Raw genomic sequence first — 12,567 nt, 5'->3', positions numbered from 1 at the left:
GGATTACAGGCATGAGTCAGCATGCTTGGCCTCACTTGTTTTTGTAAATAAAATTTTGTGGAAGACAGCTATGCTCATTTATGTTCTATATATGGCTACAACAGCAGAATTGAATTTTGCTACAGATTTATGTGTAAAATATTTATTGCCTGTCCCTTTGTAGAAAAAGTGGGTGAACTCCTGCTATAGAAGAAGTACAAAGGTTTAGGGAGATGGAAATATTGATGTGGATTTGCTTAACATGTCAAAATATTCAAAAGTCACCCATCAAGTTAACAATTAGTCAAATAAATGATATTCTGTCCTCCTGCCCCAAATCTATCTTTGTAGAGCAGGAAAGATTTCTTTTCTTACCCATCACTAGGTTCATGGCTGAGCCCCCTACAATAAAGGACAGGTTACCAAAAAAAAGTGTACAAATTGGCCAGGTGTGGTGGCTCACGCCTGTAATCCCAGCACTTTGGGAGGCCGAGGCGGGGGATCACGAGGTCAGGAGATTGAGACTATCCTGGCTAACACAGTGAAACCCCGTCTCTACTAAAAATACAAAAAATTAGCCGGGCGTGGTGGTGGGCCCCTGTAGTACCAGCTACTCGGGAGGCTGAGGCAGGAGAATGGTGTGAACCCAGGAGGCGCAGTGGGCTGAGACTGTGCCACTGCACTCCAGCCTTGGCGACAGAGCAAGACTCCGTCTCAAAGAAAAAGAAAAACTGTACAAATTAATGTAAGTTTTACGGTCGGGTGCAGTGGCTCACGCCTATAATCCTAGCACTTTGGGAGGCCGAGGCGGGTGAATCACTTGAGGTCAGGAGTTCAGGACCAGATTGGCCAACATGGTGAAACCTCATCTGTACTAAAAATACAAAAAAATTAGCTGGGCCTGGTGGTGGGCGCCTGTAATTCCAGTTATTTGGGAGGCTGAGGCAGAAGAATTACTTGAATCCAGGAGGCAGAGGTTGCAGTGAGCTGAGGTCGCGTCATTGCACTCCAGCCTGGGCGAAAGAGCGAGACTCTGTCTCAGAAAGAAAAAAAAAGGAGACAGTGGTGCAGTTATAGCTCACTGCAGCCTTAAACTCCTGGGCTCAAGTGATCCTCCTGCCTTGGCCTCCCGAAATGCTGGGATTACAGGCATGAGCTACCATGCCCAGCCTTAATTTTAAAATGTTAATTCAATTTTAAATTACTTGGGTAAACTGTACTTGGTTATTCTGTTAGGGTTCTCCAGACAAACAGAACCAATAGAATTGGCTTATGAGGTTAGGGAGGCTGAGCAGTCCTATGATATGCCATCTGTAGGCTAGAAAACCAGGACAGTCAATGGTGTGTTATAGTTCAATCTGAGTCTGAAGGCCCAAGAGACTGAAGCTCTAACATACATCTCAGGGTGGAAGATGGATGTCCCAGCTCTAGAAGATAGAGGGAATTTGCCCTTCATCTTTTTGTTCTATCCTGGCCGTCAACAGATTGGATGATGCCTGCCCACACTGGTGAGGGCACATCTTCTTTACTCAATGTACTGATTCAGATGCTAATCTCTTCTGGAAATACCCTCACAGACATACCCAGAAATAATGTTTTACCACCTATCTGGGAATCCCTTAGCCCAATCATTTGACACATTATATTAACCATCACCGTAATAATGCATTATCCTTCTTACACATTGCTAGCATTGACCTGCTAATATTCCCTTAGGGATTTTTGTATCTTTGTTCATGAGACAATAGCTTAGTTTTAGTTTTTTGTTTTTTTTTTGCTGGGGGTGGGGGTGGGGGTGAGGGTGAGGGATGGGATTATACATATTCCAATTTTTTTCTTTCCTTTTTTGTTGAGATGGAGTCTTGTTCTGTCACCCAGACCCATGCAGTGGCATGATATCAGCTCACTGCAAACTCCGCTTCCTAGGTTCAAGTGATTCTTGTGCCTCAGCCTCCCAAGTAGCTGGGATTACAGGTGTGTGCCACCATGCCTGGCTAATTTTCGTATTTTTAGTAGAGATGGGGTTTCGCCATGTTGGCCAAGCTGGTCCTGAACTCTTGACCTCAAGTGATCCACATGGCTCGGCCTCCCAAAGTGCTGGGATTACAGGCATGAGCCACTGTGCCCAGCCCCAATTCATCTTTTATTGTCCGTAGGATCTTAAATCATAAATTTCTTCCACTCTTTTCCCTTCACTTCACTATCCTGTCTCCAGACATTTTTATACTCTTCTCAAGAGAAAATGCCTTCCTGAGACTGCCACATCGAATCCTGCACACTAAGTCCATTTTTAATATACGGTACTCTGATCCACTCACACTTTCACTTTTCATTACTTTTGCACTTAGGATGGCCTTTCTCTTTCTGGGAGTCTCTTTTTAAAAAATGCGATGTTAGGCCCTCCATTTCCCTACTCTCTGCTTTCCTGGACCCACCAACCTTTCTGCAGAGGTTTACTGTTGAAACTTGAGATAGCTCTGCTGGAATTTGGCTTTTTTGTATTTTTAATGTGAAGTCTGTACTGTTTGTCTTCTAGATATCTCGAAGGCATAGGGTTGTGAGGCTGTATTTGTTCTTCTTGTTCATCTGTATGGTTTTTTAAGAGGACATGTGGAAAGATTTGAAGTTAGGTAACTGTCCTTATCTTGGGCTCCCTGTAAGTACAGATTCATCCATCCATTTGGATTTTTTTTTTTTTTTTTTTTTACCATTCATCCATTAATTTTCCAATTCCCCAAATTGTATCATCTTCTCTCCTGTTTTCTTTGTCCTTATAGGTTTATGCCTTTAAAAAATCCCTTCACTGGCCAGGCATGGTGGCTCATTCCTATAATCCCAGCATTTTGGGAGGCCAAGGTGGGCAGATCACCTGAGGTCAGGAGTTCAAGACCAGCCTGGCCAACATGGTGAAACCCTGTCTCTGCTAAAAAAAAACCCAAAAAACCCAAAAAAACAAAAAGTCTGTCCTGCATACACATGGGTTTCACAACCCATGAATACTGTATTTTATTTTTTTGGGGACAGGGTCTTGCTCTGTCACTTAGGCTGAGTGCAGTGGTGTGATCACACAGCTGGACTTCCCAGGCTTAAGCCTCTCGAGTAGCTGGGACTACAGCTATGCACCACTGTGCCTAGCTAATTTTTGACTTTTTTGTAGAGAAAGAGTCTATGTTTCCCAGGCCAAATACTGTATTTTAGATCTGTATTTGGTTGAAAAAAAATCTGCATATAAGTGGACCTGTACAGTTCAAACCCAAGTTGTTCAAGGATCAACTGTATATGGTGAGAAAATATAATCTCCAGTATCATTGTGTGAAACAAACAGATTTATTTGATGCTTGGAATGGTGTTATGAACTTATTTTACAAAAGCAAGGCAGTCTTAATGAAGCGCGTAACTAACTTGGCTTTGATTATCCAGTGACTGAGAATCTTACCAGATGAATTAATGCAGGAAGTTTCCAATTCTAATGAAGTGTCTTCAATAAAGTGTAGTATAGTGAATGGATGGTGCTAGTAGGTAAAGGTTCATGTTCATCTCTGTTGTTTTGTTATTCTGGACCTAGAGACAAAAGTACAAACAAGAACCTGGAACAGAGTTTGGCTTCTGTCTTATTATGGATTAGATTCTATTAACCTTGACAAAACCAGAAGGATTAGGTCAACATTTAGATTGTCAAAGTTGACTGGATAAAAGGTTTATTTTATTTTTAGAGACAGAGTCTTGTTCTGTTGCCCAGACTGGAGTACAGTGGTGTGATCATAGTTCACTGCAGCCTCAAACTCCTGGCCTCAAGTGATCCTCCTGCCTTGGCCTCCCAAAGTGCTAGGATTAGAGGCGTGAGCACCACGACTGGCCCTAAAGATTATAATTATGAAAGAATGTAGGTTTAAAAAACTCAACCTAATATATTATTTGGTTAACTACAAATGGAGATTTATGGCATATAATCATTTGCTAAGGGAAAAACTAAAACAATGTTTGTTTTGAGACAGGTTATTTCTCTGTTACCCAGGTTGGAGTGCAGTGGTGTGATCTTGGCTCAGTGTAGCCTCCACCTGCTGGGCTCAAGCTAGAACTACAGGTGCATGCCACAATGCCTGGCTAATTTTTAAATTTTTTGTAGAGACAGGGTCTCTTTATATTGCCCAGACTGGTCTTGAACTCCTGGGCTCAAGCTATTCTCCAGCCTTGGTCTCCCAAAGTGCTATGATTACAGGCATGAGCCACTGTGCCTAGCCTGTAACAATGTTTTTGAGGTAGCTCTAAAGTGAAAGGCTGAATATCTGTTGTTACATATGACAAAAAATAGTCAATTGACATGTATCTTGTGCACATAGGACTACAGAAGAAATTCTGCTCATATGAGAAAGAAACAGTGATCAATTTTCTAATTAACAAATACTGTATTCAATCTCTTGTCTACCCAAATAACTTAGCCAAGGATAAGTTCTAATCAGACTCTATGAATTGAGAATTACAAATCAACTGAAGAAAGTAACATCACTTTTTTTATTTGATTCAAACCCATTTTCATATACAAAGCTAATTTATTATGTACAAAATAAATGGACATTCTTAAAAAGTGTTAGAATACAAATTTCCAAGGGCCTAAAATAAGTGCAAAATTTTCAATTATCTTTAATCATGCTATACAGAAACAAATCAAGTATTAGCTCATATACACACAATGAATTTTTAAAAAATAGCACTTAATGTAATAAAACAAAACATCTTATATATTTAATTTTAAAAGGATGAGGAAGGAAATAATGTATTGCACCAAACTAACAGTAACTTAACTACAATGAGAATAATCAAAATTATTTACACATCTTTATTAAAAATTGCTCAACTTTAAAACATTTTTCGGGGGCATACAAATATCCACTGAGTCACAGTTTGCACAGTCAATAATTAGATATAAATAAGGCATAATATTTTCTTTTTCATGGTCAATTCCAGTAGAGTAAGTGAGAAGGAACATTTTAAGATAAATACACAACTTTCTGAATTCCTTCAATATTTAAGTAGCAGCACAATTTCCAAGTACTTTTAAAAAACAAGTCATTCTGAATTTTTAGTTATTCCGCTCTGAATTGACTACGTGCATATACATGCATTCAAGTCACTGTCACTTTCTGTAACACTGAAATGCTATTGGAGTCCCAGAAAAACTGACAAAAGAGATGAATTAAATATGTTTCATATTTTTATGCCTCAGTAGATTCATTTTTATAGCAATGAATCTGAGAGAAATGGCTGTCTAGCCAGATATGATTACTTTTTGCTAAATTTTTTGCTCTAAGTCTATAAAAGCAAACAATTGGAGGAATGAAAGCCATACCTGTTAAGAGTTTCTAAATGGAACCAACCAGCCACATAGTTTTCTAAGAAGTTTTCTTATATAAAGCTAATTATAAAATAAGCAATTAGCCACAAAAAAAGTTTGGTGATGTTCATTAATCACAGTCTTTGAGAGTAGTAAAAAGCAGAACAGGAAAAAAACAGTTTAAAATATAAAAGATCTTTAATAGTAAGATCTACTATAACATGCCATAGTTTTGGAAGAAAAATAGAAATTATTATAATTAAATTGCTAAAAAGTCATCTAAGAAAATCAAAATTCCAAAATTCCAAAGGAATTATTCTCTCCAAAGGAAAAAATAAAGTTATCCTCTTTAATCCCTATATAAAAAACAGACGCTGACAGTTTTTCAATTAAGTCTGACTACTGATATCATCCTACCAGAACCACTTCTTAAAGTGTTTAGTGATTAATATAACTTTCACATTCTGAAGAGTAAAACAATTATGTCGAATACAGACAAGTATCTTTTTCCTTCAAAATATAGAGAAGCATTTATGAATTTGTAGGTTCAGCCCACTAAATTGTAAAACATGTTGCTTAGTGTCAGAATATGTTACCAAAAGAAGACAACCCAAAATGGCATTTTAATGTTGACTAGTACACTGATTATCACAGAATTGCTAGTTTTAATACATCTTAAGTTGAAATATTACCAAAATAAAAATTTTAAAGGTCCAATTGGAATAGGACTTCTTTTAAAAAATAGTTTATTTTTAATTGATGAATTTTTAAAAATCCCACCTAAATCCTAATTTTTCTTCATCTTACATTACAATGCTACATTGTAACAGCATTATAAGCCGCTAATCACTCTGTACACTGAAAAATAACTATAAATTAATTTAAATAATGAGACAGCCATTACATAAGTGGAAACACAGACACACATATACCCCTCCACTAACAGTCAAGTTTGAAAAATGAATGGGTAATTTTTTAAATGGCAAAATTGTGTTATTACTATTATTGTTATATTTGCAAAATATGTTTCCAAGGAAACATGAAAACCGTACCATGAAAAACAAATATTGAATTAGTAGCTTTCTATTTGTTCTTTTCCTTCTGAATTTTCAGTTCATAAGATTATGGGCATTAAGACAAAAGTAAATATTGTTGAATGTGCCCTTTTACTTATCACTAAAGCCACTGGCTTTACAGGTCCAAATCCTGCAATGTGTTTAGAAATCACTCACGTGTGACAAATGTCAATGAGATAATCACCAAATGAAGGAGATGTGTCTGATGAATTACTATAATCCAATAAGTATCTGATAATACAGCTACTATTGAATGAGATTTTTATACAGAAGAAAATCACATAACTCCTATACTCTAGGATGGCCTTACATTTCTTAACACAGAAAACTGAATTATTTCCTATTTGGAATTAAATATCTTAAATGTTAATGCTTTCTTCTGTTATACCTATAAAAAATTAAAGATTATTTCCATACAGAGGCTGTACCTGCAAAAGTCATTGGAAGTAGTAGATAATTTATCCAATGCTTTTTAATTAGGAAAATTCTATTGATTACAAGCCTCAAGGCTATAAGAGATCTACTTTTATGTTTTAAATTTAGCATGTTAGTCATGTTTTTTTCTTCTTTAAAATGTTGCCTAATTCAAGTTCGCAAAACGTTCATTGAAAGTCACCAGGAACTAATATTAGCAAACAGATGTATTTTTCTGGAGGCAAATATTAGTTATAATTTTCAAATGTGAACAGTCTAAAGAGAGTTCATGATAAAAATAATTCAACTGAAAGGAGATTTGGTTGTTTTTGTGGCAGGCAAAACAAAGATAATAAAGCCATTCCAAGCAAATTTTAGACAAAATGTCTCTCAGGATAATGATTAAGCCTATTTTCAAATAAGTCTGAATATTGGATCTGGTATATAAAGATAAATGGACAAATTTCTATACAGAAAAAATTTTTAGGATATAACATAATAATCCTCAGACATAATTTTTTAATACCAAGAATATCAAGTAAAGAGATTCACGAAGTCAAAAGCAGTGCCTAGATATCTGTATATTTATAAACTCCACAGAGAAGTCTGATCTGCAATATCCATTAAGAACCACTGGCCTAGAAACTGCTAGATTTAAATAAAAAAAAAAATGTATTTTTGGAGAAGGGTCTAACTCTGCCACCTAGGCTGAAGTGCAGTGGTGCAATCACAGCTTACTGCAGCCTTGATCTCTAGGCTCAAGCAAACCCCTTGCCTCAGCCTCCCGAGTAGCTAGGACTACAGGCACTTGCCAGCACACATGGCTAATTTTTTAATGTCTTGTAGAGGTGGGGCCCACTATGCTGCCCAGGCTGGTCTTGAGCTCCTAGGCTCAAGTGATCCTCCTGCCTCAGCCTCCCAAAGTGCTGAGATTATAGGCATGAGCCACCATGCTTGGCCTAGATTTAAACTAAAGAAAGCAGGCTGTGGTCCACATTTTAAATCATATTAAAATGATGACTGATAACACTATATTGTTGCCTAAGGTCATCAAGAAAAATACCACATGACTCTGATAAATACAGGAAAACTCTATAGAACAATGCTCTGGATGAAGTCAAGTTTAAAACAAATAATATGTTGAGTATATACAATATGCCAATTCAGCAAAAAGAATATTGAGAATGGATTTTGTTAAAGAGTGATGAAAATGTTTAAGATTGCTCACTTATTGGGGAGAAACAGTTTCAGCTGATGAGAGGAACAATGCATAGGATAAGCCATGAGTATGGCTGATGATACAAACAAACAAACAAAAAGGAAACAAACAAACATGTTTCATTTCTTATATCCCAGTCAAAAACTGTATCCTAAAGATAGGTTCAAGAACCTGTTTCCAGAAGACAGGTTTAAATATATATATTTGAAAAGACCAATCTTTACACACACATACCCCCAACAGACACCCATGATATTACATATATTATTTAATAATATAATATTTACATTTAATATAGTCCTAGGACTGCATCTTTTCAGTGGAAAGGTGGTAAAGATAATGCTACTCATTTTATAAATATATAAAAGGAGCTAACTTCCTTAAGTTCAATTACAAGATTTCCTCAGTGGTCTCTTTAGTAGTAACAATATAAAATATACATAAAGGCAAAGGTCATATCTCTATCATCATTAAATAAAAACCTGGTACACAAGTTAACAGTTTCCCCTGACCACTCCTTTTCACACAAAATATAAAATGTCTTAGGTTAAGATTCAACCGTCAAATCTGAATTCTAATTCTGAGAGCCCACTTATTATTTTCAGAAGCATAAACTTGATTTTCAATACAAGTACTCTGAAGGATAATTTTAATATGCCCTAAATAGAGAAAAAAAAGAAACCTCATTGGTGTTCCTTGCTAATGACAGAATGAACACTTGGTATTTTTTCTTCTACAAAAGGATGCACTGCACTGTGACCTAAAAAAAGTTGACAGATTTTAATTTTTTTATTAACTTAATAACAGACGTGAGCTTCACAGGCTAAAAAGAAAGACTAAACCAACTTGCCAAACTTCACTTTTATACACTTTCCTGATTTTTATGCCCTGATCTACTTTTCCTTCTCTCTTACAATTTTATCTGAGTAATGCCAGGATACTGATTGAAAACAGTTGTAAAAAAATTTTATAAAGGTTCTTTATTCTCTAAGCGTGCACAGCTATTACATGCTTTAATACTTGATCTCATTTTCCAAAAGTAAAATAATTATCTTGGTATAAATCTCTTCCTATCACCAGGATGCTGAGATTTTTATTTTTGTCATCACCAGTATCAAGAAACAAAAGCATACAAAAAGTTTTGCAAAGATAACAGACTTTTTTTTTTTTTTTTGGGATGGAGTCTTGCCCTGTTGCCCAGGCTGGAGTGCAGTGGTACGATTTTGGCTCACTGCAACCTCTGCCTCCTGGGTTCAAGCGATTCTCCTGCCTCAGCCTCCTGAGTAGCTGGGACTACAGGCGCCTGCCACCACGCCCAGCAAATTTTTGTATTTTTAGTAGAGACAGGGTTTCACCATGTTGGCCAGGCTGGTCTCGAACTCCTGACCTTGTGATCCGCCCACCTCGGCCTCCCAAAGTGCTGGGATTATAGGCATGAGCCACCACAATTGGCCAGATAACAGACTTTTAAGAGCCAACTTGAGATACTATATCCACCAATTGAAATGACCACCTGTTATTTCATTCTAATGATACTGTTCATTTCTCCCATTATATAATATATAACTAATTTCTATGGGTAACATGTAAATATACCAGAATCCTCAAAAGTACTTCTTTCCAATTATTTTATCTAGTGATTTTTAATTCAGCAGGCTATACTCTTTAAATGAGTAATATATTATTCGCTAATAGTTGTTTGCTTCTTTTAATAGATAAAATTTAAGTTCCATTCTCTAGACTGTTGCTAGTATTCTCAAAGATTTTTCTCTAAATTCCATATTTTTTTTTCTTTTCTTTGAGACAAAGTCTCACTCTGTTGCCCAAGCTGGAGTGCAGTAGCGTGATCTCGGGTCACTGCAACCTCCACCTCCCGGGTTTAAGTGATTCTCCTGCGCTGCTCAGCCTCTCGAGTAGCTGGGACTACAGGCATGTGCCACCATGCCCGGCTAATTTTTGTATTTTTAGTAGAGACAGGGTTTCACTGTGTTGGCCAGGCTGGTCTTGAACTCCTGATCTTGTGATTCGCCTGCCTCAGCCTCCCAAAGTGCTGGGATTACAGGCATGAGCCACCACGCCTGGCCCACATTTTTGGTTTTTACTTTTTGGAAAAAGCAATATAAGAAATAATTCCACTACCTTGTACATCTAGTATTAGTCCAGGTAGGATATCTATTTTATTGTGAACAAAACTTATTTGTACTATAAAGTAAAAACTGCTTATTTCTTCCATCTAAAAAGCAGCATAGTAAAACATCATAAACTTAGGCATTTTTTCTAATTATCTAAGTTTTAGAAAACTTATAAGCATCCAAAATAATTTTCAAATCCAGTATTAAGTAACCTTAAAAATAAAGAAGGCATTTTTACATCAAAATCTCTGGATAAATAACAAAATAAAACTTAGTAGGTTTTGATTTAGAAAAAGTTTCTAAAAAAATCAGTATTTTAAAAACTAAAAATCAATCATGTTAGTTCTGCCGACTTGAAATCTCCTAAAAAACTCTAAGATAAAAAAAAAAGATAGCCACGGTGGCACCACTGGTGAAGCACTGGATTGAAACCTCCCATCCCCCCAAAAAAGAATAAAATAAATGAACAGATGCCAGTCTCGTTTATGCATCATAATTATTGCTACTGAACTTATTTTGAGACTTTTTTCAATACAAATTCCTGAAGTATAAGAAAAGACACCTTGACATTTACATATGTTCTATTTTACAATTGTTGTACCAGTTTATTTCAGAGTTATTTACCTAAAACATAGCTATTTTTTCCTTAATAAAACAGAGGATTTTTACTTATTGGAAAGAAAATTCTTCTATAGCTTTTTATTAGCCCTGACTCACATCAAATCAAATCTATTCAAAAGTTTCCCTAAACAGAATCCTTTATTTCTTAAAATTTTTTTACTTACTCAAAAGATTATAAAGAAAAGGGCACTGGATACTGTGGTCAACAGGAAAGCGAAATTGCAAAGGAAAAATTTCTCTAAGATTCAACGGAGAAGACAATTGGATTTAAGGACATCTATGATTTGTGGAACAAAAAAGAATACTGTTACTGGTCACAGATCCCTTTAAAGAAAGCCATGTAACCATTCCTTCCTGAAAATGCATTTAACATACAAAATCTCTGCACAATTTCAGAGGGATTCACAAGTTCTCCCAAACCCATGAAATCTCAGATTAATAACACTGGTAGTTGTAAAAGCTCTCTGACCTAACTCAAAAGATAATCTTACAAAAAATCTAAGTTTAACAATGTCTTTGAATTCCAAATTAAATAAATCAGACTTTTACTTTAAGATCTTAATAATCAAGCACAACATTTAACACTATATAATAAAATTAGCTATAATCCTAAAACATGAAATAGAAATTTTTAGATTACTATATATAAATGATTATTTTAAGTTATACATATCTTTTCAATTCATTCATCAATCACACAGATATCCTAAGTAAAAATTCAACATATTTGGGTATTACTAACTCTTAATTATTAGAGTAAAACAGTATTTGCTTAGTGAAGAAAGAGTCAAGAAATTTTGAACTTTGCAAATGCAAATTGTGCTGCAAATGCTACTTAAAAGGCCCAACTGTCAAAATCACAATTAGCACTTTTGCTTAATTATATTATTAAGGAAATACATCTGTAAAACGTATCTCTAGTTCCACTTTTTTCTACTCAATTTTTATTACTTAAGGACAGTAATAGATTTCAGTAACTTCTCATTAGTAACACGCTAAGTAGTAATAGAATTAGCTAATGTACCAGTTTCAATATTCGTATTTTATTCTTACCATGCAAACCTGTAACTTTTACTGAGTTTTGAAAATCCAAGTGTGCAACAGATACCTTTAAAATATTATCCCAAATCAGGAGTTCCATAAATAAATTGATATATTTTCATTACAGTGGTCAGTAAATAGGAAAATGATTACTTAAGAATGTATTTAAAGCCATCTCTCTCAACTGTCCCATTATCTGTACTCTTTTATTAGAAAAATCTTAAATTTTATCATTTGGAATAATAAGAAAATTGAACCTAATTTTCTCATTTTAGTTTGTTTTAAAAATGGATACAATGACCTTTAGGAATGGGCCACAAAATCAAATCAAATGTATTTTCTCAAATACATCTTAGTATAGACCAAGAATTAGTTTATACACCACAGCAAATTGTGGCTATCTGTAAATGATTTTCAGGGATAAAAGCCTTGCAACATGGCAGAGAGTTGAGAGATGTGGTTAAAGTGACAAAGCAATAAATCAGGTTTCAGTAATCATAACAGAAAATGGAAATAACAATCACTTGGAATCTTGAGTATTATATTCAGTTTCTCCAGCTGAAATCTGGCTGAGCCGCTTGCTCGATCCCCACAATTTTCGAGAAAGCTGACCTGAACGCATCTGTGTAAAGTAATCCAAAGAAATGAAGAATAAATATTAAGAAAAAATTTTAAAAAGTGATATGTAAGACACTGATTTTGCAGAGTGAAAAGAAACAAATTGTTAGCAGAATTATTAACACTTTAAAGGTT

The 12,567-nt window shown here is 35.4% G+C and overlaps 1 protein-coding gene across 5 annotated transcripts in view; it reads right to left on the bottom strand.

Annotated features, from left to right (window-relative positions):
* Window positions 1-4,468: 4,468 nt before the first annotated feature.
* Window positions 4,469-12,567, bottom strand: part of NBEAL1 (neurobeachin like 1) — a 206,445-nt gene continuing 198,346 nt past the window's right edge. For all 5 annotated transcript variants that reach the window (XM_063648349.1, XM_054479175.2, XM_054479177.2 and 2 more), the window contains one exon: window positions 4,469-12,436. In XM_063648349.1, the coding sequence (XP_063504419.1) occupies window positions 12,335-12,436 (102 nt within the window). In that variant the 3' untranslated portion in view covers window positions 4,469-12,334. The remainder of the gene's footprint in view (window positions 12,437-12,567) is intronic.

The sequence above is a fragment of the Pongo pygmaeus genome, chromosome 11 (assembly GCF_028885625.2).
Source record: "Pongo pygmaeus isolate AG05252 chromosome 11, NHGRI_mPonPyg2-v2.0_pri, whole genome shotgun sequence".
NCBI lineage: Eukaryota > Metazoa > Chordata > Mammalia > Primates > Hominidae > Pongo > Pongo pygmaeus.
This window is presented reverse-complemented; position numbering and strand designations above follow the sequence as displayed.